This window comes from Phalacrocorax carbo, chromosome 3 (genome assembly GCF_963921805.1).
Source record: "Phalacrocorax carbo chromosome 3, bPhaCar2.1, whole genome shotgun sequence".
Taxonomy (NCBI): domain Eukaryota; kingdom Metazoa; phylum Chordata; class Aves; order Suliformes; family Phalacrocoracidae; genus Phalacrocorax; species Phalacrocorax carbo.
This window is the reverse complement of record NC_087515.1, coordinates 16,545,095-16,570,799: the sequence shown is the minus strand read 5'-3', so window position 1 is coordinate 16,570,799 and position 25,705 is coordinate 16,545,095. Positions and strand designations below refer to the sequence as shown.

The 25,705-nt window shown below is 37.1% G+C and overlaps 1 protein-coding gene across 3 annotated transcripts in view; it reads left to right on the top strand.

Moving 5' to 3' along the window:
* BTBD9 (BTB domain containing 9) overlaps positions 1–25,705 on the top strand; it is a 142,881-nt gene that overhangs the window by 74,345 nt on the left and 42,831 nt on the right. For all 3 annotated transcript variants that reach the window (XM_064446017.1, XM_064446015.1, XM_064446016.1), the window contains 2 exons: positions 11,810–11,919; positions 22,712–22,901. In XM_064446017.1, the coding sequence (XP_064302087.1) occupies positions 11,810–11,919; positions 22,712–22,901 (300 nt within the window). The remainder of the gene's footprint in view (positions 1–11,809; positions 11,920–22,711; positions 22,902–25,705) is intronic.

Genomic DNA, 25,705 nt, shown 5'->3' with positions numbered 1-25,705 from the left:
CCCAAAGAGTACACAAAACCGAACTGATTTTCAGAAATGTAATGTTTTTTATCATTTGTGAAAAGCACAGCAACTTCAGTTGTTAGAATTAGTGTTTCAGCAGAATGAAACTTCATGGCTAATTTTCAATTGCTTATTTATTATGTTGGGTAAGTGTCTCCTAGAAGGAACCTATCTGCAGCTCACTCAGTGTTGAGCAAATTTTGGACAGGTGAGAACTTTGTTTTCTATTACACTTAAAATAAAAGAAATAAGGTTTGAAAGAAAAGTCTTACTTTATTTTTCTCGTTACCATTTATTCTGTTCTTCCATTGCCTCCAAATTGATTTTATGATTTATGATATTAGATGTAAAACAGCTTATTATTCTTAGGTGTTTTACTATATGAAGGGAACTGTACGACTGGTTATTAAATCAAATTGTCCTTTGGTTAAGGAACCAGCTGAAGAGACCTGAATTCAGTAGCCCAGTAAATATATTTCTGTCTTCTGCAGGTCTGCTCACCTGCTCACAAGTTTTAGTGGCGTAGTTCAGAGGCGTGTCAAACATAAATTATTTTCATATCATAGGAGATCAAGAACTATATTTTAACAAAATGATAACATTTTCTTGAGGCTATGGCACCCAGTGTACCGCTGCAGCCAGATGGTAGTGTTTCAGTGAGCTAATATCCATTGTAATCAGTTGAGTTGGTGCAATGTTGCGAAGTACTGGTCTGAATTAATCAAACTGTTCTTCTGATTGCTTATTAAATCAGCAAGAGAAATAAGGCAAATTGAAGATTATAAATGTGGTTCCTGTCTACAGCTAAAAAAAATTACAAAAAAAAAAAAGTGGAAAAAGAGAACAGCAAGAACAAGAAATACTTACGTTCAAGTAGTTGTCTGCCTTAACTGCTCTGTCTTTAAAATAACCATAATTCAACTCTTCTCACAGGAACTTGAGTTTCTGGAGATTTTATTATCTGTATTCAGGTACTAGAAGTCACTGTCCTCTTCTGCCATGCCACTGCTGCTGAGCTGTGTAGGAGTGTTTGTGCAGGTTAAGGTAGACCTACTTGTAATCCAAATTTATGATCTTCTTTCTCCATGTTATCTATTATTTCCAGTAAAATACAATTTGATTTAAAAATAACTAGACCTATTAAGCTTATGAGATTGAATCTGCTGCACTGTCCATGTCTGATGAACAGTCCCATAAATAATATTTCTTTTGTCGTTTATTTTATAGCACAGTCCAGGCCTGCAGTAGTTAGGAGCTAGGTCTTGACTATGCTGGAAAGTGAAAGCAATACATATTAGAGTCACTGATTGACTGAGGTAGCAACCATATATATGTGTAGCAGGTGATACTGCTAATTGGTACTGTGTCAGATTTTCCTCATAAAATGCAGAACTTATAATTGCTTGATACTTCCACTGATCTGTCTCACCTCATACATTTGATTCACCATTCTGAAAAACGTGTCTGATAGTTTCCAGTGATGCTTCATTTCCATTTTGTAGTGTCTGATATATATTTCCATGTTAATTTGAGTCTTCACTAAATATTTTCTAAAATAGATCTAAAGAATGGTCATAGTTAGGGGTTAGGTTAAGCTGTTTGTTGTCAGGAGCAGAACAGGTGTTGCACACTTCAATTATGTTAGAAAGGAACACCAAAGCAATCAGAGCTGACATTGCTCCTACTGCTGAAGAATTTAAGTTGATGTTTCTTGTGACATAGCTGCTGATAGCATGGCATCTGTAAATCACTGGATAGTACAAGGGGTTTAATAACTGTATGATGACATCTTTAGTTAAGGAACCAATTAACCAAGCCATCCTTGCCTCAGACCTAAACCACTTGAATATTAACACTAAATACTTTACCATGTTTAAATGTGTAAGTCAGACTCAACTTAATGAACTATCCTACATTTCAGCATTCCAAAATTGCTTGTGCAGCAAATTACAAACTAAGCCAGCAATACTTTGCATCAATTTTCTAACTACATCCAACTACCAGGACTTGTGTCCATAGGTACATATTTTCCAATCATAAAAATATTGAAAAAAAAGATGTATCCAGTCATTTTTATGTTACCAGTACTTAGCTGGTTCCACTAGAGTATTGCTTAGCATCTTTCTGGTATAATTTTAACATAAAAAATGGTAGGGTTCCTTGCATATATCCTTGGATATATTTCTCAGTAAGTAAAAGGCTGTACTGTTGGGGGAGCGGGGGTGTTGGGTTGTTTGCTTGGGTTTTATTTTTAATTCATTTATTTTAACATTTCATTCTTAACGTGTATTTATGATCCCCTTTTGAGAGCCCTGGAGGTCTGGTCTTATTCTCTTCTGCTTATGTACTCAAATACCTAGAGTTGCTGTTCTTCTGATTTGTAGTGATTTATCCAAACAAACCTTATGTAAAAAGGGTTCTTTCAGTGATCGCCATCTTTTTTTAATAATTTTCGTTCTCTTTTAAAAATATCTGCTCTTCCTTACAACTGACTGTCAAATGTTGAAACACCAGAGCTATATCCGATTTTCTGTACATATCTTCACTACAGTTTTATAGGAAGAATTTCTAAATTCCATGCTTTTTTAAACACAATAATTTCTTTGTTGAGCTACCTTGATGCAGGTTGATATCTCTTTTTTTTTTCTTTGTCTACTTGCTTCTAAATCACTTTGTTGTACTAGTTTTCGAGTGTTTCTTTGTTGTATTGTATATAGTCTGATTCCAGTCTAGATCTAGACAGCTCTTACTGAGGTGTCCTTGGAGCAATAAATAATTATTGCAATGTTAAATTCACAGCCTGGGGGAACGTGAGAAGCTGGGGAAAATGGAAAGTTTTTCAGATTTCATTGAGCAGAACTTTTCTGTATTTTCTTCTGGTTTATGCAACATGTTTAAAAATGTGGACGCTACAATGTATCTATATAATGAAGCCTAAGCTAAATTGACTCAAAGCCATGAAATCACGTCAGGATACACTGTGATTCAAAAAAAACAAGTCCTGTTGAAGGTTATGTGCATTTTGGAAAGAATCTGGCTCCATGTCACAGCAGCCTGGAGGGTGTGCAGAGCAAGCTCATGTCTGCTCTCTAAATCCTATGTCCTCTTTGTGATAGAACCAGACTGTCTAAGAAACAATGCTTTCTTCTGTGTTTAAAATAAACGATTTTTTTTCTGTGAAATTTAATTTATTAGGGTTCCATTTTATTTATTCAACAAAGGTGGCATAAAGATACACAAAGGTGAGATTTAAGTTGGGTTTGGCTGCAAAGTCAAATCAGGGATAGGGTTTAAATACAGATTTCATGGCATCAAAATCTTACTATCTTCTTCTACTATATTTTGTATTTGTGTGTTGGAAGTCCATTATGAGATCAGGTGAAATTACAGATTCCTGCCCCTATCTAGACAGGTTCTGGGTAATAGAACTGGTTTGGGTTGAGATCTGACCTGAAACAAAACCTGCAGAGCCAAGTTCAGATTTGAGAAACTGAATGTGCAAACAATGTGAAGATTCAGATTCAAGCAGGTTTACCTAAAATTTGGGGTTTTCTGTTTTAAAGAAAAAAATATTGGAAACCAGTAATGAAAAAATTACTAATTGTAAGCGCATTATTCTTACATACGGAACACAAAATGTATTATCACATCATGCAAATGTTATTTATGTTTCCATGCACATCAGTGTTCATTTGGTTAAATAAGTTCAGAAACACTGGTTTCTTGGTTGATATGGTGCATATATATAGTGCACAAACAGTTACATATCCTGTGAAATTATTGTATATCAATATTTTTATCCACTTGAATGCCGCAGCATAAAATATCTGGATACACATTTTAGCAAATTGCAAAGAGAAAAATGTGTTGTGCTTTCAAACGTCTACACTGTTGCCTGTATTTGCATCAATTGCAAAGGTGAGAATGTTACAGTACAGGCTTTGCAGGCTTTATGTATGCTTTTCCTACTGGAGTTCAATGATTTTTGTCTTGTGTTTTATTTGATTTGTCACTGTTGTTTCCTGTATTTGCAACAGGGATTTCCTTTGGTATAAAGTAGACTTTGTTAGACTTTCTCATCTAAGGGCAGGAAAATTGTCTGCTGTCAAAAGACAGAAATGCTTTCCATGTTTTTTCTGACTTAATTCTTTATTTTAGACATTTATTTATGTCCACTGTTTCTCCACATGATTTAATTCTGGCAATAGATTTTTCCTCTTTACTTTTTTTATCCTCCTGCCATGACTGTTGATTCAGCTGTGTGAGTCTGAAGGATTATACATTTTACAGAGTTGTCAATAAATGGAGTTTAGATGGCAGTGATTCCTTTTCCACTAAAGGACAACAGAATGTCTTCTAATGCCCTTGTGTGCTGGGCTGTATCTCATGCATCTCTGTGGCAGTGATCAGAATGTGAATGTTAGCGGTTTCTAAGCAGTTAAAGGAAATATGAAGTGTGTAGGACTAGCACTGGTGTCTCACATGCAATGCTCCACGAAGGAAAATGAAATGCCAAGTTCTTAAGAGTTTGTTTTGTACTTATTGGATTTAGTTCTTTATATTACTTCACAGTTGCTGTTCTGGGTTGCTTTGATGGTAACTTAGAGTAGATATCAGTGTGAAATACCAGTTAATTTCCTTTACCTCTCTTTACTTATTCTTCTGTCTCAATATTCTCAAGAGATTGGAATCTGTGCTTAATCTATTCCAGAGTTTGTCTGTATCTTACTGGTGTCATTACAATGAAGGATTAATTGGATCCTGGAGTATGCATATCTTTATGCTTTGACACATATGTCCTAAGTACTGTTCTGATGCATGCAGCTCAGCTTTGGTATTAGTAGTCCTCCCAGGTATCCACAGCTGAATTAGTGGTGTGCTCAGCAGCAGCAGCTGTTATCCGAATTAAATGTGTCAGCTGTACAAATGTAAAGAGCAGAAGTAAAACATAATGTAGTTGTTCAAAAATGTGAGTATTTGTAGTCACAACAGATTGCCCAAGTCATAGTTTCATGTAAAAGTGAAGAATGGCTCTGGGAAAAATAGGGGATGTATGAGGGCATTATCATATGGCTGCCTAATTAATTAGCCCAGGTAGTTCATTCAAATTTTAGTAGTTTAAGATTCTGCCAAGATCCAGTAGAACATATTGGTTCCCTCTAGTTAAAATAATTGTCTTGTTAGTGGTGGGGGGCCAGAAATACAATTTTTTTTGGTATCCCTGCTGTGGGAGTCTCAGGGCCAAGTGTAGCATGACTAACTGTGATGTGGATGAAATGCTTAAAGCACTTAAATACTATCGATATCCATTATTCTCAAATAGGGCCAGAAACCAAAATAAAATGTCTTCTAAAGGCACAAAATCCTCGTGCTGCAGTCCTGTTCACCTTCCAGGGAGGTACTTTTAAATGTCCCAAAGTGATCAAGGTTTTTTCTTCAAAGAATGATTCAGGGTTCTTTTTATTTCCTCCCACTCTATTAGTTGAGTCTAAAGTCCATTGACAAAGGAGCCAGTCTAGCCCTTGAATTGTGGTTCTCTTACCCTCCTATCACACAAAGATTTATAGGTAACACTGTGTTGTATAAGGCTGCTTTGTTCCTGAGAGGAAAGTGAAAAATTTCTAATTTCACTGGGAAAAATGCCTGTAGTGGTTTTAATGTCTGTCCTCCTTGTTTTTGTCTGCCTTGTCTCTTCCTCAGTGAGCAATATGATTAAAATTCATAGTTTGGCACCAGGATTTTGATTATACAGTTAATCCTTCATCATTCTTATGCTTAATCAGGTTTGCCTAAGTTTGTGTCACCCACTAACAGAGTTTTTGTTTCATTTAGGGTTTGGGCTTTCTACTGGTTTGTTGTGTTTTTGTGGGTTTTTTTTTACCTTCCACTTTGTGTTAATCAAAGCTTTTAAATTATCTTGTAATTCAGCATACACAAGTAAGTCTGGTCAGTGGTCCTTTTTAATTAATGACATGCTTGTAAGCACTTGTAGAAAAATTACTCCATGTGGCTATGAAAAATAGTATACACATTTATGTCAATTTAATCAGCATGAAGGATACCTGTATTGTATTTTAGAAGATCCATCTGTAAAAATATGATCTTTAGTTTGTTTCCTCTGTTTTTTCTGATTCAGAGCACTATAATAATTGCAAGCATGTGGTGTTGGAGGTGGGAGAATGCCAGTCATCATAAAGAGATGACCATGTTTGTTCTTGCTACTTGAACAGGTGAAAAGTAATTGCAAAACTGTGTGAAGTTTGACCTTATTCTGAAGTATCTAAAAGAATCAAGATCAAATAAAATGTTTTATTATGCAGTTAAAAGTATATTTTATTTGTATATGGGTTGATTTGTTGCTTGTAGCATACAGAGGGTACAGGGAGTGGAGAAGTTACTCACTCTAGCACTTCCAGTTCTGCATCTGCTTGTTTGTTGTTCCCTTAGCTGCAAGAAAGAAAATACTAAGTTAACCAAAACTAATTTGTTTTCTTATGGGATGTATTTTTTGTATGAATACGTAAATAGAAAGCAAGTGTTAGGGCAGTTAAACTTCCAAAGTTGGACTCCAGTAGATGAAGAGTTACTGAAATTGTTCACTCCTGCAGTCTTAAGTATCCTTTGATCTCATTATGATGTCTTATAGTCATTATAACGGCAACCTGTGGAGGGAGGAGGGTGTTCAACCTATTACTTTTTCAATATATAGGATGTGAACTATGGTTGCTGAGTGAGGATCTGTTGGATACTTTTCTCTGATTCACTGCGTGGCCTCACACCTTGTCTGCCATGTGTAGCCCAGCAGCAGAGAAGGCCACGTCACAGTCTAGCCTGGCTCCCTGTGGGGAGGGACCTCTCCTTTGGTTTGAAGTCCTATTTAAAAAAGGAGTTGATCTTCGTCTCTTCCTGAGCAAGTGCCTTAAAGAACAGATCATTATATGAAGAGGGATTATCAGCACCAGTATTCACAGCAGTTCTTCAGAAAATGGTCCCAGCTTTGGAGTCCAAGTTCACAGAATGAGCTCCCTATGGTTGATGGAGAGAAGGATAGATTTGCAGACATATATCTGGCCTGAGCACTTTCTTCCTAGCTTACTGTAGACAGTTGTACACGGAGTCTGCTCGCTGATCTCATCTCGGTCGATGTTACCCAATTACCTCCAGATACAATACTCTTGCCACTTGATGCAGATTTGCTTGTGGGAGCCAGAAGGCTGTTAGCTTTTATCATGCTTAATTCTCAGTTGCCTGTACCTTAGGCCTGTTAGCAAAGTTGGAGAGCCTTACCTGTTGCTGCACTGCCATTCAGAGCCAAAAGCAGTATCATGGTGGTGTGGGCTGACCCTGGTGGGCAGCTCAGCCCCACACCTCCTCTCGCTTACTCCCCCACAGTGGGATAGGAGGGAGAATCAGAAGGGTAAAAGTGAGGAAACTCATGGGTTGAGAGAAAACAGTTTAATAGATAAAGCAAAAGCCACATGTGCAAGCAAAGCAAAACAAGAAATTCATTCGCTACTTCCCATGGGCAGGCAGGTGTTCAGCATCTCCAGGAAAGCAGGGCTCCATTATGCATAATGGTTACTTGGGAAGACAAACACCATAACTCTGAAGGTCCCCTCTTCCTGGTCTCGAATATCTCTCTGGTCAGTTGGAGCCAGCTGTCCCAGCTGTGCCCCCTCCCAGCTTCTTGTGCCCCCCCACCCGCACCCACAGCACACTTGCTGGTGGGGTGAGAAGCTGAAGAGGCCTTGACTCTGTGTAAGCACTGCTTAGTGATGATGAAAACATCCCTAGATTATCAACAGTATTTTGGTCACAAATCCAAAACATAGACCCCTGCTAGCTACCATGAAGAAAATTATCTCTATCCCAGCCAAAACCACTACAGTATGTTTTAAAAACTCAGTGAGTGATCATATAAAACATTCCATGCATTTTAAGCATTTGACAAAGTTGCATGTCTGAAAAATTGTTGATGTTATTTTAGTTACCTGTACAGCTAGATTCCAGTTAATAAGTCACTGCAGGAAAATGATGAGATGGTACACATAGTCTGATTACCTGAAGGATACTTTTATTTTCAATCATGACTCAGTTGTAATTCTGTCTGGCCAAAATCTGCTTAGGAAAATACACAAATTTTCAAGCATGTCATGAGCTATAATAGGCATTTTAAATTTCTGAAATCTGTATGCTTTGAATTAAGATGTCATTGCTCTTGCTGAAGTTGTCCACATTGCAGTTTTTCCTCACAATCGTATTTATGAGCCGACTCTGTGTTCAGCCTGTTGTTTAGTGTTCTTCTCATTATGATGAACTACTTCAGTATTTAAGATGTCTTCATCTGACTCTTCTGAAACAGGTCATGTACCTTCAGTATTGCTCTTCATTGGTGATATTTGAAAATCAGGTACACCTTGTTTACCTAGCGGTACTGGCCATTTCTAATAAATTCTGCCTTATTTGAAGGAAGATTTTCTTTACAGTCTCAGGCTTATGGCGGCTTTACTATCTCACATCAAGTGGAATGATAAGCTACAATTTTCATGCAGAATCTGAGAATGTGATTTTAGAAGTTAGGGTGTTTAAAGTAACTTTAAAGATTGCATTATTTTAATTTCCACTGGGCAGAAGAACACAAGATTCAGGCAGGAAATCATGCTGATCATTCACCTTGAGATACATAAGGAAAGAATAAAATATATGAATTGTATTGGGGAGAAAAGATGGGGTTTGTCATATCATTATGCTCCACCTTGCAACAACATTACAACATCAAAATAATATACTTTAGAAGATTAATGTATACATGATTATTTCAATGGGTGGGATTTTGTTTTAAATTACCACAAGATTTCAGCTTTCCAGCAGTGTGAAACACTGTCACTTATTATTCAAAATAACTGATAGGCTATTTAGCATACCAGAATAAGCTTTCCTCCTTTCTACCTGTTGGCAGAGAACTTTGCTAACCAGTGAGTGATACATTATTTAACCTATGTGTGCAGTATGATAAAGATGCTTTTCCCATGGGAAACTAGTCAAGTCCTGTGTGTCTTTCACCCTCTTGACATATTAAAAAAAAAAAAACCACAAACAAATAACAGCAACAACAAAAACCCCCAAAAAGCGCCAAAGCCTAAAAGTCAAAATCAATCCAGAAGTTTGCTCTAGTGTTACAATTTCATAACACAAAAAATCTAAATAAATTAGCCTTTAAAGGTAATTATGAAGCAGTTTCCAGTGTCCTATTGTTACTTTGCTTATTCTCTAAACTCTTTAAAGAAAGGAAGCGTAACTGAAGTGTGTCAAAGTATCTCCATTAGCAACACTCTGTTGGTTAGCCTAGAGCATGTTTTATCCAAGCAGCACAACTCAATCAATACCTTTCTTGCCTGAGAGAGACACGAGGGAGTCTCTATAACGAGTCAGCCTCTGCATGCGCTTATAAATGTTCCAAGATTGTTCCCATCTTTAGTTAAATTCTGCGCTTCTGGTGCTGGGTAGAACAAGAACGTTTGCTGTTGTCAGATCCTGGTCATTGCCTGTGTATTTAGGGTTCATGCTGTGCTTGTGAATTGACAAAAAGAAAATAATTTTAAGAGTGGATCAAATACATCTGTGCCTGTAACTTCACGGAGGAGGCATACCCTTAGCTGAAGATGTCTACCAGGCCTCCTGAAATGGAAAAATTATTTCAAATTTCAGGTTAACTTTCTCTGAACAGCAAGCTGTTAGTTTGCTGCACAATTTGATTTTAATTTCTTCAGTGGATCTTCAGTGTCAGTTTTGCAGGTCAGCTTTGTGAGTAGAAACCTTGGGGTCTTGCCTCTTTGTGTCTACCATACTTTTGCTATGGCTCTACCTAACTGTGTGTCACTTGCAAAAGCACTGCAAATTATCCTTGGTGTGTTAAGAAAAAACTGAGGATCACATGGTTTTGCCTTCATAATGTGAATCCCAAAATAGGCTTTTCATCAATTTCCTTGCAGCAACTGACTGGTTCCCATGGGCAAATATGGGGGAAGAACTGCTGTTTCCCTGACTCTTAACCAAGATTCCTGTGATGCTCTTTGCAGGCACTTGTCACAATTACATAGTGAGGGCTACATTCTCGTTTACTCTAAAATACAGGTTCACCTTCTTTATGAAAGATAAATATGTTCTCCAGTTTTGCAACTCTTACTTTTTCTACATACAATGACTTGCAGGAAATTTGCTACTGTGATAATTACTTGTTCTGCAAGTTAATGTTAATTAGGGAATATCATATCATTCTTTTTGTTTCAAGTCATAATAATAATTAAAATATTTTAAAGTTAAAATTTGAGCATATTCTATATCAGTTTTGTAATTTTAATCAAAATATATAATAGTAGTTTTTTTAAAATGAAACTCATATAAGAGAAAAGAGCAGAGGTCAAAAATTGGCAATTTTAGCGATGTGATATTCAGGTAACTTAGTTGTCTCACGGTCATTTGCATGTAATAGGTGGAATTTTTTATTTTTCTAGATTTTTTTCTGTGCATGGTAAAGACAAACGAATATCAGTAATAACAGTCATTGAGGCTTGCTTATAAGAGCTCTTTCATAAGGCACTCAAGTCTTGAAGTGTAGGAGGAAGTTGAACATTAGTATGGTAAAGAGCTATGAGGTTTTTTATTGTTTAAAAAAATCTCAGAACTGAAACCTGTGTATCATTTCAACTTGGTACGATGAAGAACACAAGCCAAAATGATGCTGTTGGTGAACAGCCATTATGTTGGAGCTATAATTATACTAGGTAAGCGAAAGGTTGTTTTGAACCACAGACCGAGGATATTGTCTAAGATCCGTATATTCTGATACTTCTAAACTGAAATGAGTTAATTTAATACAAAGCTTTCTGCAGTGTGGGTAAGCCATTTTGTGGTGTAATGGCATTTGTTTCAGGTAGTTTTCTGTGTCGCTTGTTCAACATTTATTGAGATAGAGTACAATATTCCGTTTAGGATTTTTAGAAATTTATAGTAAAAACTGTTGGATCTCTTAAGAAAATGTGAGAATCAGACTCAGTCAAGGTTAATAGCTGTTTGTAGAAGGTGAAGCCTCCGGGGTAAAACAGAAGGTGAATAGGTCACATTGTTCAAGAGCAGCTCTGTTTGATTTTCAATTAGAGTCTAGAGGTATAAGTTATACAACCAGGAATGAAACCCAAGGCTAGCTTTGTTTCATAACACTTGACTGTTCAGATTTTTTTTTTGTTATTAATAAAACGTACACCGGACATTGATATCCTGTACATCCTATGTTAGAATTAAAACAGCCATATTAAAGTGGAATTAATCTTTGACTTCTGCAGAGGAGTCTCACTGATTTCCTTGGGTTTGTCCTGACTGAGTAAAATCTTTCATTGTGGTGAAAAGTAGTTGGCAAAAGGATTTATTATTATTATCATTATTATTATTAGTGGTATTATTATTATTATCATTCATGAGCACACATTTGCACTTAAAGGCCATTTCTGAACCAGAAGGTCCCTCATTTTGCTTTTCTTGGCAAATTAGTCCAGAAAGATTTTTGATATATTTCACAGCTCTCTAAATTTTTTTTTCTTAATTGTACCGGAGCCAGCATCCTGAGGAGATGCAAGTTTGCCATGAAATTTATATTCTTTTCACTCCTTATTTTACGTTATTTTTTTTAACAGTTACTGAGCTCTTACGGATCTGCACAATATAGCCCTACTGAATAATTTATATTTTAGTGCATAGATTTTTGTCATGTTTAACTTGTGCTACTGATCTTTTTTTTTCTCCCCTGTAGGTATATTCGAATTGTTGGGACCCACAACACAGTCAACAAAGTTTTCCATATTGTGGCATTTGAATGCATGTTCACGAACAAAACCTTTACTCTTGAGAAAGGTCTGATAGGTAAGAGATAAAACTGTTTTCCTTTTACATGAACTGTTGCAAACACTTGCCTTTTAAGACTGGCTGTCACTACACACTTACTCTACTTCTGTTTCCACACAGAAATCTCTAACTTGAGTTAAATGATGGTGTAAGCATAGAATTAGTTGGCTGGTCCTTTCAACTTCTTTGAAATTCCAGATCTGTGTATTAGTTAGTGATGCTGCAGGAATGCTAAAGTTCAAATTTAATCAACTGCTGCTGCCAAAGCCACTGGTAATTGAGTCACTCTGTGCTGCTAATCCAATTTTCCTTTGCATGTCATAGTATGATTGCTCTTGCCTCCTGCTAGGTTAGCCTGAATTCTGTAACGAGGATGGAGTAACCAGAGCTATTTATTGCCGTGACGGTGGATGTGGGCATTTAGGGCCTCTTATACACCTTAGTTTCAGCTACTGAAACCAAACTCTCATGTGTTGATTTTCCCCTAAAGAGTCATAGACACACTTAGCCATGGCAGAACGTTATATTGTCTACCCTTATTCTCAGAACAATACGCTGATAGAGCTCTGTTACCTCTGGAGCTCCGGACAGCTTATATACTGAATTAAGTACCTCTACATAGTACTGCATTACTTACGGTAGAAATCCCCAACAGACCAATAATGCTGAATGACAGACTATGTCAAACTAAGATTTAATATCAGCTTTTTTTAATAGTCCAAACAGGGTGATTTCTGAACTTTCTTCCATATAAACTCACACAGGTGAGATCCTGAAATTCATTGGGAAGTGTTTTGTGCACCTTTTAGTAGTTGTCTAGGTGGAATTTCCCACAGTTTGTTATTTCTGGCATGAAATTGAGAATTCCAGCAAAATTCTTAATAGTTCATGCTGGTTTTAAACATATATTTAAATTTTAAGTGCACACCTACAGTAGATAGAAGGGAAAACGGTTTTCAAAAAAAGAATGAGAGTGAAGATTTTAGTAAGATGTATTTCTTTTAACTTTTTTTCTGAGAAAACTATAATGTTTAGCTGTGAAAAATTGGGACTCCATTCCTTCAGCCTGCTCCCCGTGTGTTACACAAAGGCATTGCATGCCTGATCGCATGAGGTTTGCTGTGTCATTTCATGTTTTTAGAAGCATTGAATAAGCAGCCTGACAAATCACACATACTAATTTTCATGTTATATAGCCCCAAAGTGTTCTAGCTGTCCCATAATGCAAATAGAAAGTTTTCTCTTTGTTTTAGGGAGTTTGAAAGTAGCATTGCAATTGCTGTTCTCAAGAAAATAGAATAAAGAGTAAGGAAGAACTGTGTTTAAGGAAAACATCTACCTTCAGTAAGCTAGCTAGGGGAACAAGATATTTCAAGTTTTTTGATAAAACCTTTGAACTAAGTTTTATATTTAGCACTGCCAGCTATGAACTTTTAAAAACTTCATACAAAATCAGAGTTACTGTGTGCAAATAAGTGATGCATATCTCTCTATATATTTGATTTAAGATTATCAGTCTTATTTAGCAAATACTTCATTTAGGACTCACACAGCATATTTGCTCTACTTTTTCCTGTGTGTGTTAACGCAAAGATTGTTTAGTTGTAACAGTAGGCAAGGTAATGAATCCATGAATGTTTGTGGAAGTGTACTTGTACTGTAACTGACTTGTCTTTCAGATACTTTATGAGGTTTTGTGGTTTAGTGAGCATTTTGGTGAGACGAACTGTTTGATCTGTTTCAGCATTTCATGAGTTTTAAAGATAATCTAGGGGATGGAGACTTTATGTGGCTATATTAAAATGTATCCACTTGTGAAAATATTTTTTTTGTACTTACAGAACCTTACAGGTAAATAGGGTTTGGACTGCATAATACTAAGCATCCATTGTTGTTCATTGTGATCACTGGAACTATGCTGTAATTTAGTGTAGGTTTATCAAGCTGTTGTAAGTCATTTGAAGTGATCTGCAATAAGCAGAGAGAGGCCTGTAGAGCTTTTTATATTGAAGGGATGGTAGTCAGTGCAATTAATAGAAAATTGAAAGAGTTAAGAATTCAGTGAGTAGTTAATTGAAAGAGGGATCTGGAACAACTTCCACATTGTAAATAAGGCAGCAACAGTTGGATGCATGATCTTGCAGAATTTATGGTGAGAAAGGGACAAATGGGAAGATGTGGGTACTAGTTGAGGGCATCCCATTGTGAAATGGTGCTGGGGCACAGAGGCTCTTCCACCAGAATTCATGACCATTAAGATTACCTACTCAAAAATACTCTCAACAGCACTGATCGTGCAAAGTGACCTTATATCCATTTAGTGCTTTGTTCTACATATTTGTGATGGTTACTGTAAGGTGGAACGTTATCTGGCTCTGTTGATCAAGCAGACTGTCCCAGTTCCACTTCTGTAAAGAATCTGTGTGACTACCAGTGGGATAGTTGGCACAGATTTATTTTATTGCTCTAATGAGGATTTGTAATGTTTGTTTCTCTTTCTGCAGTGACTGGATAGGGTAAAGTGAACTGAAAGCAGTTAGGAAAGCTCCACAAAATCTATGAAAGTGCAGTAATCAGATTAGGTTGCTTTTAAGCTTGACTGAGTAGAGAAGCTTTCATCCTCTGCCCTTGAAAAGCAGTATTAGGTAATACTATTGGGTTCATTGTTTATGCAGTATGGTATTAAATATGGTATTAAATTAGGTTAGAACAAACACAGCTGCTGTTTCAATAACCTGTTTTATTAGGAAAATATGTTGGTCAGTCCTTGAAGGCCATATGGTTCTTTCAGAAAGACTTTGACCCTTACTTCTACCAAAACAACATTCAAGATAATATGTAAAAGGTTTGTCATTTGAAACCTCATTCCAAAGAAATAAGGCCACTGAGGTATTTGTTTAGAGATCTTATGTGGAGATTTAAGGCTAATTATTTATTTAATTTTCATGAAACCTATTCAACTTGATCAGAAAGCTGTATATACGAAGAGAGTAATCTATCAGATATATTACTACTGATAAGTAGTATCTATGTAATGGCTGTAAGTGTAAAGTGAAGATTAGAAAGCCAGTAAATAAATGATAAGTATGAAGGACTGTTTTATGATGACAGCAATTTTATCTTGCTGTGTTTCTGCGTACAGTGTTTTCATGACAAATTATTAACTCGACATACTACATTTAAAAGTTAATACGGAAGATGATTTATACAGTTATTTTATACAATACTGGATGAGGTACTGACACCACCCATTGGTAGATGAGTAGCAGTTTTGAAATGAAAGTAGCAGGAAATTATCTTTTTAGCACTGTCTGGTGTTTTAGTGTTGGTTTATCCTTCCTTGCCATGTGAAATGAGGTAAGTGACAGAAATTAATTTAATCATATGAAATTATTCCCTAATGCAGATGTTAGGGTTGAGATGTAGGTTTCCTTTTGGTATAGTATCATCTCTAAATGGGTAAGAAAGGTAACAGTTCTACATATTAGAATTACGAGATTGACACAACTGTTTCATTAACAGAGATGTAAATATTTTTTAAAATCTCAAAAGCATAGTGTTTGCTTTTAATGAACCTCTGCTGCTGAAATTTTTAATGGTCTTTAGTCATTAATATTTAATCTAGAATCCAAAACAAATGGAAATTTTCACAAGCAAAAGATGCGCTCCTTTGGAGGCAGAAGCAGTACCCGGTGTGATGTGATGTTGTGTAAAATCTGCCCAGTGGCAAGAAGCTGCAACAGCAGCCCCTTAGGGCTGCTTCTGTGCAATGCCTCTTCTGGTTTGGGGTTTTTTCCCCACCTGAATATAGGAAGCAATTTTTCTTTTCTACCTCAAAGGGGAAGAAAATAGATAACCTCACTTAGTCCTTTAATCAGTACTCAGTGCTGAGGGACAGTCAAGGACTATGCAGACGTGTGGGTTTGGCCAGCCTAGCATCCTATTTTGAACCTGGTTAAGGTCATAGGGAGCGCAGTGTGGAAGGCTTTTATATGAAGTTGTATTTATCTGTAGTCTGTCTCAGTCTATCAGACTATCTTGTAACTTGTATGTTACACAAGAAAGGGAGAAGAGTGAATAATGACTGAAGAGCTGGAGATGGATATAAAACACTGGAATGTCCTCAGTCACCCTCTGGGGAATGCTGTTCAGTACTTACGAATCATTGTGAACCTTCATTCCTGTGCTGCTCAGTGCCTTAGGAGAACTTGTTTTAAAAGGGAAAAAACCGAAATGGATAAATAATCATTCCCTTGTCTTTTACTCACTGACAGTATTGGGAAAAAAATTAAATGTATAACAGAGAGGAACCAGTCATATCAATTTCCTAGTGTGTGATTCAGCTTTGTAAAAGATTGCTCTATCTCTCTCCAAGCAGTGACAGATGCTATTTTTGCGTCTAATGTTGACTGCACACAAAGCTATCCTTTTTTTGTTTCGTCTCCTTTTTAAAGGTTAGCCTTCTTTCAAAACCATGCAGGTTTACCCAGCAATTTAAGTCAGCTCTGCTGCAACAAGCATAGCCTTCGGAAATTATGAAAATTTGAAGATGATCAAAATAGTGCAGGGATTTTTTTCCCCCCCTCTTTCTGTAGGAAAAGACAGCCACATGGTTGTTTTAGTTTGTTTTAGTTACCGCTACCCATTCTTCAGCAGAGATCTGTTCATATGGTTCCAGTTACATTTTTTTCCCTTTTCTTTTCTTCCTATTTCCAGTCCTGCAATAAAGGATGCATACTTCCTAGGGCTCTTCTGAAACAAGTGCTATTTCTGAAAGCCTTCTTCAGGCAGAATGTTAGAGCCCTGTAGCCAGCCAATTGGTTAGCAATTAAAAGTATGGCCAGTTCTAGTGACTTGAATGCCTTTGTTCTAATTTATTGGATCAGAAATCACAAGCTCTAGCAGACATCAACTGAAAAATAGTCTTTCTCTGAAGTTATTCTAATCCAAACAGACAGTTGGACATTGAGAAATATTAGTGGGGTTTTCTTCTTCAGCTAAATATGGCTCGCAGAAAGCTTTTCACTGAAACAGGCAGAAATACTGTTGGTACTTTTTGAAGCTGATATTTCTTGAGTTTTGATTGATTTCTTGATTGAAGATTCAAATTAAATGTAGCAATGTCATCAGCAATTTCAGCTCAAGAAAACAAAGTATGTGGAAAGGGAGACAGGAGTTTGTACTTTTAATTAACTGAAAAGTGTAGACTTAATATTTTCTACCATATAGCAAATAAACAAGTGCTAATTCGTATACTGAATAAAGACTAGCCTTAACAAATCTTTTCGCATGTGGAAGATAATGAAAGCAAAAAGCCCAACATCCTTTTATTTAGTTAATAATAAACAATAAAATCAATCCCTAGAATAATAGTGACATCCCTAATTCTACTTTTTTTTCTTTGCTGTCAGCTTTCTTTTTTCTAACTGTCACCTTCTAGTGAGGAAACTTGTCAGCTCAGTAGATGTTCAGGTAGAGGAGGAGTGCAATTTTACCATTAAAAACGGAAAGATTGAAAGCTGAGCATTAAACAGCTGTCAGCATGAGAGCAAAATCACTTCATATTAACTAAAACAAAAATTTGTTTCTTCCAGTATCATTTCTTGTTTATAGTTTCTTTACAAAGTGTCTTAAGAGAATTCACTAAAATGAACAACTGTGTTGCAGTGATGACACTTTAGCTGAGAACCTTTGACTGACTGTTGCCTAGATTGCAATATAAATTAAAGCAATATGGACTGTTGAATATAATTACTGCCTTCCTTTAAAACAACACTACTTAGTAGAGCTGCTCTCTCCCTGTATGTTTACTTTAATAATTGTATTAAGGTTCATTCACGGCTGGTTTTGTGAGCTGTTGCAGGAACCCACTCCATTCTGTTCCATCTGTGTTGCAAGGAGTTGTTTGAGGGCTTTCTGTGATTTCTCCTCCCCCATGTTGGCCTATTGATTTCAGGGAGGTTACAGTGGATGGACAGAAAGCAAAATATGTCCTGTCCAGACTGGGAGATGAATGGAAGTACTTTACACTAAGATATGGAAGCCAGTTGACAATGGCTGCATTAATTTTTTTCTGAGTACTGCAGGGGAAAAAAACCTATGGAAATCAAATAAAGGAAAAAAAGCCTAAGGAATGATAAACGAATATGACTGAGGCTACCACACAGTCCTGGTACATTTTTCTCCTGGGGGATCTCTTAAGGGCAGTTGAATAACATATCTGTCTTATCTTTAAATGTAGCCATTATAGGTGGCCCTATGGCCATGCCTTGAGAATTAAAATCCTTTATAAAAATAGTATTACTAGAATTAAATATATTGCCAAGCTGTTCATCGCTCCATACTGCAGCATAGGATCAGGATACAAGAAAGGAAGTTTTAATAAATGTTCTGATGCTGCTGGCCTGTAACCTCAATCATCTCCTTTTATTTGCTTACAGAATGTGTATGCTCTGCTAATGCACATCTTTTCTGTTCCATAAAAGCAAATCAGATTTGTCAGAGCAAAACTGCTGTATGAACAGTGGAAACAAGAATTTCCAGATTTATAATCCCCTCTTTTGTTTTCTCTTACACCATTGGTTACTGTAAAAGCTGGATAGCTGGTGGATTAAAAAAAAAAGAAACAAAAATAGAAACAAGACTTGGTTTTGGTAGTATGTTTTTGTAAACAAGTGACCTAAATTGAAGCAGAAATTCTAACTGGAAAAAGGAAGACAACTGGAAGACAACCAGACGACTTGAAAGTACAGCACAGAGCAGAGTCCCCACCAGATGGTATTTTTAATAAATTTATCAAGCGGATGTAAAAGATGATAATGAACATTCAAAATAGGGAGTGGCAGACCCCCCTAGAGAGAGGAGCAGTATGGCACCTTCTGCACACTGCAATTAGTTAGAATCGCTTTTTAATTAACCATTGTAGGGAAGACTACAGCACTGTATTAAAAACACACTAAGACAGTTTCTGTGCAGTTGTTAAGGAGTGTGACAAATCACAGTAACATCTTGTTAGGAGTTCACAGATTAGTGCAGAAATCTAAATATGTGAAGGAGCAGGGTGATGCTCAGAGGGCATGCCTGTAAAATATTGGATGAACTGAGCTGTATTGTGTTCAGTTAATGCCTTACATAGCTCAGAGGGTGTCTGGAATAAGCCATAGAGTCCCAACGAGAACACAGATTTTAACACTTCATCTTATACTTGGTTTTTTAACCTAGATTTCAGTAGCTTCTGCTTCCTACAAAAAGCAGCAATATATAGAAGATGCCTATATAGAATAGATACTCAAAGAAGTTCCCCTGCTGCCAGGGAAGAGGGGAAGAAGAGGAATCCAAGGCAAACTTAATTTTGATGACAGTACTCTTAGTTTCATTGTTAGTCTTTGCCTGATTCAGATTGTTCCCAGTGAAGTACTTCCAATGTCTATCACCTGCTGCCCCATAAGAATCTGGGAATTTCTGAATGTCTCTTTTCAGTAATAGGGAATCAAGAAGCTTCTAGAATAACAGTATGGTGATTTTAGTAAATTTTTTTTTTTATGAACAGAGGTGATCATACATTTGATAGTGCAGTAGATCTTTCAGAAACAGTTGCCTTTCCACTGCCTGGGATTGTTACTTGGCAATGAGCTTGTGCTTTCTTCCCTTGTGTGTTTTATAGTGTGTTGGTTAGTTGGTGTTTTTCTTAAGATCATGCTCCTGACACTGCTGGCACACTTAAAACACAGAATCCTAGCTCTTCATGGAAAATTATCTCTTTGGGTGCTGGAGACTCTTATACAATTAGCTTTTAAATTTTACATAGCTGTATTTCAGCTATTGTAGCATTTTAAATACCTATTTTACAGACAACTGTTAAAAGTTTGTCATTAAGTTATCAGTGTGCTGGTGCATTTGCATCTGTACTATACATCTGTTATGAAAATTCAAGTAGTGCTGGTTGTACATCTTTTGTATTTCGAACTTTTTTTGGTGCTGTTCTTGTTTTGATTTGTTTGTTCTTTTTCTGTTTTTTTTTAAAGATGTTTGATATGAGATATTGTGAATTTGGGTATTTTTTAAATTTATCATTATCATTCAGATAATTTTTGATACCTTATTTCCTCCTGTGCTGGTTTTGGCTGAGAAGGGGTTAATTCTCCTCACTGTGGGGGTCAGCTACCTTTCCAGCTTCCCGCGCTCTGCCGCGTGGCGGGGGGGACTGGGAGGGGCAGGGCCATGGTGGGGACGGCTGACCCCGACTGGCCAATGGCAGGTTCATTCCATACCATGTGACACCATGACCAATATATTGAGGTGGGGGCAGCTGCAGCGCCAGCGCAGAGGTGGCGCGGCGTCGGGTCGGCGGGCGGCGCGCGGCTGTGGCGCGGGCAGTTTGTTCCGGCGGTTCGTTCCCCCTCTCCCCTCCCTTCCCCTCCGCCCCCCCCCCCCGGGGCTTTGCGCCTCTCGTTGTTCTCCTTTACATTGCATTTCTACTGTTGTTTTCTTTTAATTTTAATTATTAAACTGTTCTTATCCCAACCCACGAGCGTTACCCTCCTGATTCTCTTCCCCATCTACCGGTGGGGAGTGAGCGAGCGACTGTGTGGGGCTGAGCTGCCGCTAAACCACAACACCTCCCCTCTCTTAAATTGCATTACCACACAGAATTGTTGTCCTTCATCAGAGTTGACACACAATCAGTGCTTTTAATAATCTACACACACACACACACATCCACCCCAAAAAAAAAAAAAAAGTCTTGACAGGCAACCTTGAGTTTTAAATGTTCAGCGAGCATCATTTTTCACCCTTGTTGATACTAATTTTTTCATTGACAGAATAGAGAGAGACGTATATGTTTGAAAAGTTGAGGAGGTTAGCTAAAAGCTGAGCTTTTTAGGAAAGTGCTGGACCTGACTAGGGTGTCTTAAATAGATGATTTTTTTGTGTGTGTGTGTGTTCATCTGTCATCTTGCTGGAAGGTGATGTTCAAAAAGCTTGGGATTATCTCTGAATTACAAACAGAAAGTACTGTACTTGATTAAATCTTAACAAAGGGAAATAATAGATAATTCCAAAAGTAAGTGTTGAACCAACTGTAAAACAGTGCTGGAAAAGCACTCTGTGTGTAGGAAAATACACCTCCTTCTTACAGCGTGCTCCCAGAGGAGCTGCTGTTGTCTTGATCTTTGATGAAACTGCTGAAATTATTTCAAGATCTAACTACACTTTGATTTGAAAGGAAGGGGGAAACTGCTTGGTGCAGCAATAAATCAGATTGAGCAGGTCTAAGTAAGTACAAGAAGAGCATTCCTCTCCATGGCAAGTTTTCTAGAAACCAACACTAAAGTTACGTCCTTCACTAAAGAATAGCTCCCAATACTGCACGTTTTTTATTGACAAGTATGCAGTATTCCCCTGCTTCTAAAAATGACTAGTAAAGAGCGACATTATTCTTTATCTAATTTGGTTTCTAACAGCAGCTTCCAAGCTAGAGCATTCAATTTTGGATGTACCAGGGAGAAAGAAGAACTGAAGTTGGATGATGCCGACACATGGACCTCAGTGTTGGATATGTACGCTGATTGCAAGAAGGGTTGTAGGGGTGAAAGAAAGAGTTCATTATAGATGTTGCAGAACAGTGTAGCAGTTAGCACTGCTCTGTGCAATTAGGATTGTAGTCTTTTTTTTTTTTTTTTTAACAAAACTCCCTTCCTCTTGTCATGGTTCTCCCAGGAATGCTTTTAATAATTTGAAAATTCTTTGAGTTCTCCAACTTGCTCTTTTTCCCTGTAATATTCAAACAGCTGCACATAAGGTGAATGAAAGAGGGCAAATTTGATATTCTGCAGTAATACCTTTGACTTTGTATGACATAGGAGGCTACTGGATGCTTGCATTCTTTATGACTGCATATAGGATAGAAGAAAGAATTATCCAGCAAAGTTCTAGGATGAAATTAACATAGGGGGTGGGGGGAAGGTACTGTATAATTCCATCACTGTCTCCTGGTGGAAGATGATTATCCTGTGTTTTGGTCGCCTTTTATTCAAGAGGATGGGCTCTAAGTAGTTTCTTTTCTTTGGCTGTTGGAATATCATAATTACTTTTTTGTGGCATTCAGTCATGATCTTTTCCTGACTCTTGACTGAATGAGAAATACTTCTGCACTCCCTGTTCCATTTGTGTGGCAAACCCATAGGTTTCTCCTTCCCTCTTGTAGTTCAATGCTTATATTAAAGGATTTTGTAAGCATTTTAATTTTCTAAATTCTGGGTTGCAATTTGTAATCACAGTCGAAGATACTGTCAGAAGTAACAAGTATGTGTTGAGAATAGTCTCCTGACCTGTGAGCCTTCAAGCCCTGATTTCAAAGACTTTTGAGTCCTGACTTCCCAAAGTCCACATCAGTGCTTTAAACTATCTTCCAATTATTTTGCTCTCTCTCTCTCTCTCTTTTTTTTTTTTTTTTTTTGAGGGGGGGAGGGTTCGTCATGAAAACAGGAAAAAATTGTTTGGAAATCTCAGAAGTTTTACTGGACAAGACTTTTTTCCCAGTTGTATTGGAATAATGCTTTCTTATCACCATGACAGAAATCCATCTGTTAATCTACCAAGTTGTTCCAGGATCAATGCTATAAAAATTGTGTACTACTTGATTCTGCTTCATAGTTCATGTTAAATAAGAGTTACATTTCCTTGTGTTGGTCATACTTTCATCCTTTTTGTTTTTTTCCTTTTTCTAATTCTTTGGCAGAAATAAAGATCGTTGGTATCTGAACTGTTTTCTGACTATATATCTATCATCTTTTGTTTTAATTCACAGTTCCCACTGAAAATGTTGCAACAATTGCAGACTGTGCCAGTGTGATTGAGGGTGTAAGTCGCAGTCGCAATGCCTTGTTGAATGGAGACACAAAAAATTATGATTGGGATTCTGGGTACACATGCCATCAGCTTGGGAGCGGAGCTATTGTAGTACAGCTCGCACAGCCCTACATGATCGGATCAATACGGTAAGAGGGTTTATTTTTCTCTAAATTAAGGACAACATTGAAACTTTTGCTGAAAACAGTTATTTTCTTTATAATATATGGCATTTAGAGATGACGATTATTAGGGGACTAGTTTAGTGGTTGTCACTTGGCTTCTTACTTCAGTATAATGGATGGGCATGTTAAAATTTAAATGTGTGAATTACATGTCAAGATGCAGCAGTGCAATTCCAGAAAATATTACATTTCAGAGGCATAATAATAGTAATAGTCAAATTGTAAGATTATAGGTACATACTTATATTAAAAGAGAAATTAAATTGTAGCCTCACTTGTCAAAGTAAGCGCAGTTCCGCATATACACCTCATTGTGAAAACAAGAACATTGTTGAAGAAAGCGATTATCTCAAGTCAGCCAGGTTTCCTCTTCACCATGCAATTAGTACTAGTTCTTACTTGAACATGGAGTGTACAATAAGGGTACAGTAACCTGAATATTGCTTTACACTGTTGGATTAATAAATGTGTTTAGATCTGGATTGAAGTTCTTTGGGCTATTTCCACAGTGAATGTCTGTGTACATATGAAGAACAAACTTTTGGCTAATGCAGAAACTGGAAATAGATTGGAGGGTGGGATTGTTCACAGGTGAAGACAAAATTACCCTTGCCAACTTCAGATGCTCTGACTGTAAATGGGAGGGGGGGTTGTTTCATCATATCAGACATACAAAACCTAGTCTTTTAATGGCTTTCCTGTTCTTTGTAAATTTAGAATATGTTGCCAGGGGCTTAATTTGTGTTCTTTGTGGCAAGAAAAAAAGAAAGATTTCTGGAGCACTAGTGAGCAAAGGTTTAAAACCCCAGGTGATGTACTGGCTCACAACAGACCATGCACATAGGTACATATTGCTAGGAACTAGCTCAGTGCCCTCCACCTCTTAGAGTTGCCTCTTCAAATTTGAGTGATGAGCAAGTGAGACTTAAAAGCTCTTTTATAACTGTCAATTTCTGTTTTGTGTGTTTTGGTTTTTGCTTGTGGCATTGTTATGATGGTTATAAAACTTGGAAGATGAAGTTTAAAATCAGACATCCAGGCAAATCTCTAACCTAACAGAGCTCTGTTTTGTCTGTATACTAGCTATAGATATTATCTGTAGTGCAAGTCCAGCATTGTTCTCACTCTGCAAAACAGGTTGTGCAAGTATAGTTGGCAGCTTTCCACACTCAATGTTTTATGTTTTTGAGTTTGGTGTTTTTAATGTTCAGTTATGAACTGCATCTCAAGTAGAAAACTAGGAAGACACGATACTCAGATTTCTTAAAAGAGGTAATTGAAAATGTAATTACATCATTTTCATGGCACTCTAAACTTAAATCTAAGTAGCAGCAGAAGCTCTGGCCACCTGAAGGAGTAAGAGAAGAATATATTAACTAAAATGCAGAGTTTCTCAGTTCATAGTCTCTGTCTTCCTATCTTACTGTTTTCTGCTGTCTTTCAATCGGTGAATCATACCATCTTTTCAAGTCAGTGCAAAAAAAATTACTTTCCCATATTAAATACTATGCTAGTGTTTATTCTTGAGCAGATGATTTTCAATAAGTCTCATTATTAAATAGCACGTTAGGTGAACTAGACTTGATTGTCAAGAAATGGTAATGGTATAATCAGCAAGTGTGTAGAGCAAATGAAAAAACCCTAGAAAAGTTACATAATTTAAAATAACAGGCATTTAGTGATTTACGTGGTATTGAAATGTACGGATTACAGGGTCAGTATCTCTCTTCCGTTGTTACCTTTCCTGCATTTATAGTACAAAAAAAAAAAAAGCTTGCCTTAAAGAAAATAATAATCGTCATCTAGGGTATCTTCCGACAGAGACTACCTGTCTAGCACTATATCATCTTTTCCTTTTCATGTTCTGCCCAGAAGTTCAAGTGATTTGAGTTGCAGCCATGTCTGTTGCAGATCGTAGGCAGCCAAGGGAAAGAAGCTCCTTGAGTGGGGAAGCAAGGTTTAACTATGTGGTAGCTACAGCTTTGGCAAGGGTCTAGAACATGTCCTGTACTGTGCAATGCTAAAGATGGTGACAATGGTGTCTTTCTTTAGCACCAGGAAATCTGTGACTGGGTACAGAAATCAAATTACATGTAAACATAGACTGGAGCAAAAAGTCTTAATATTTCATTTTAATGAAAGCAATAGATTTTTTTTAACAGAACAACTTCCACAACTGATTGAATGGTATTCATTGCCTGTGTTCCTGCTGTTTGCTTGCTTGAAAACTCCCTTGATCTCATTCTCCCACCTAATGGAAAAAAATTGCCAGGAGCGTTTTCTTCAGGCTGGCTGTGTACCATGCAGGGTGATATTAATTGCTCTGCCCCCAGAAACTGAGTCATTAGACTTGTGGGTTTGGATTCTAAATGAATAATTAGGAATTGTAGTGCATATCTCTTAAGTTCAGAGACATGAATGTGCCATTGAACTTGTTTGTATCAGAGTAAATACATGAGCCTTTGAAAAAAGGGTAGTAGTTGCTTGTAGGCTATAGAAATCGGAATACCATTGGAGAGAGCCTCCAAGTCAGAACGTGTTACCATAGCAACTAAATTCTGAGTATGAAAAAAGCAGAGCTCTTGGTACTCAAATATGCGCTAAAAATGCATAGAGAGCTTAATGTTTCAGCAGTATATCTTGTATGAGTGCTTTATGCATAAGTCATCCCATTGTCTTAGAATCTCAGAACCATTCAGGTTGGAAGGGACTTGAGGAAGACAGCTAGCCCAGCCTATTCCTCAAAGGAGGGTCAGCTATGAAGAAAG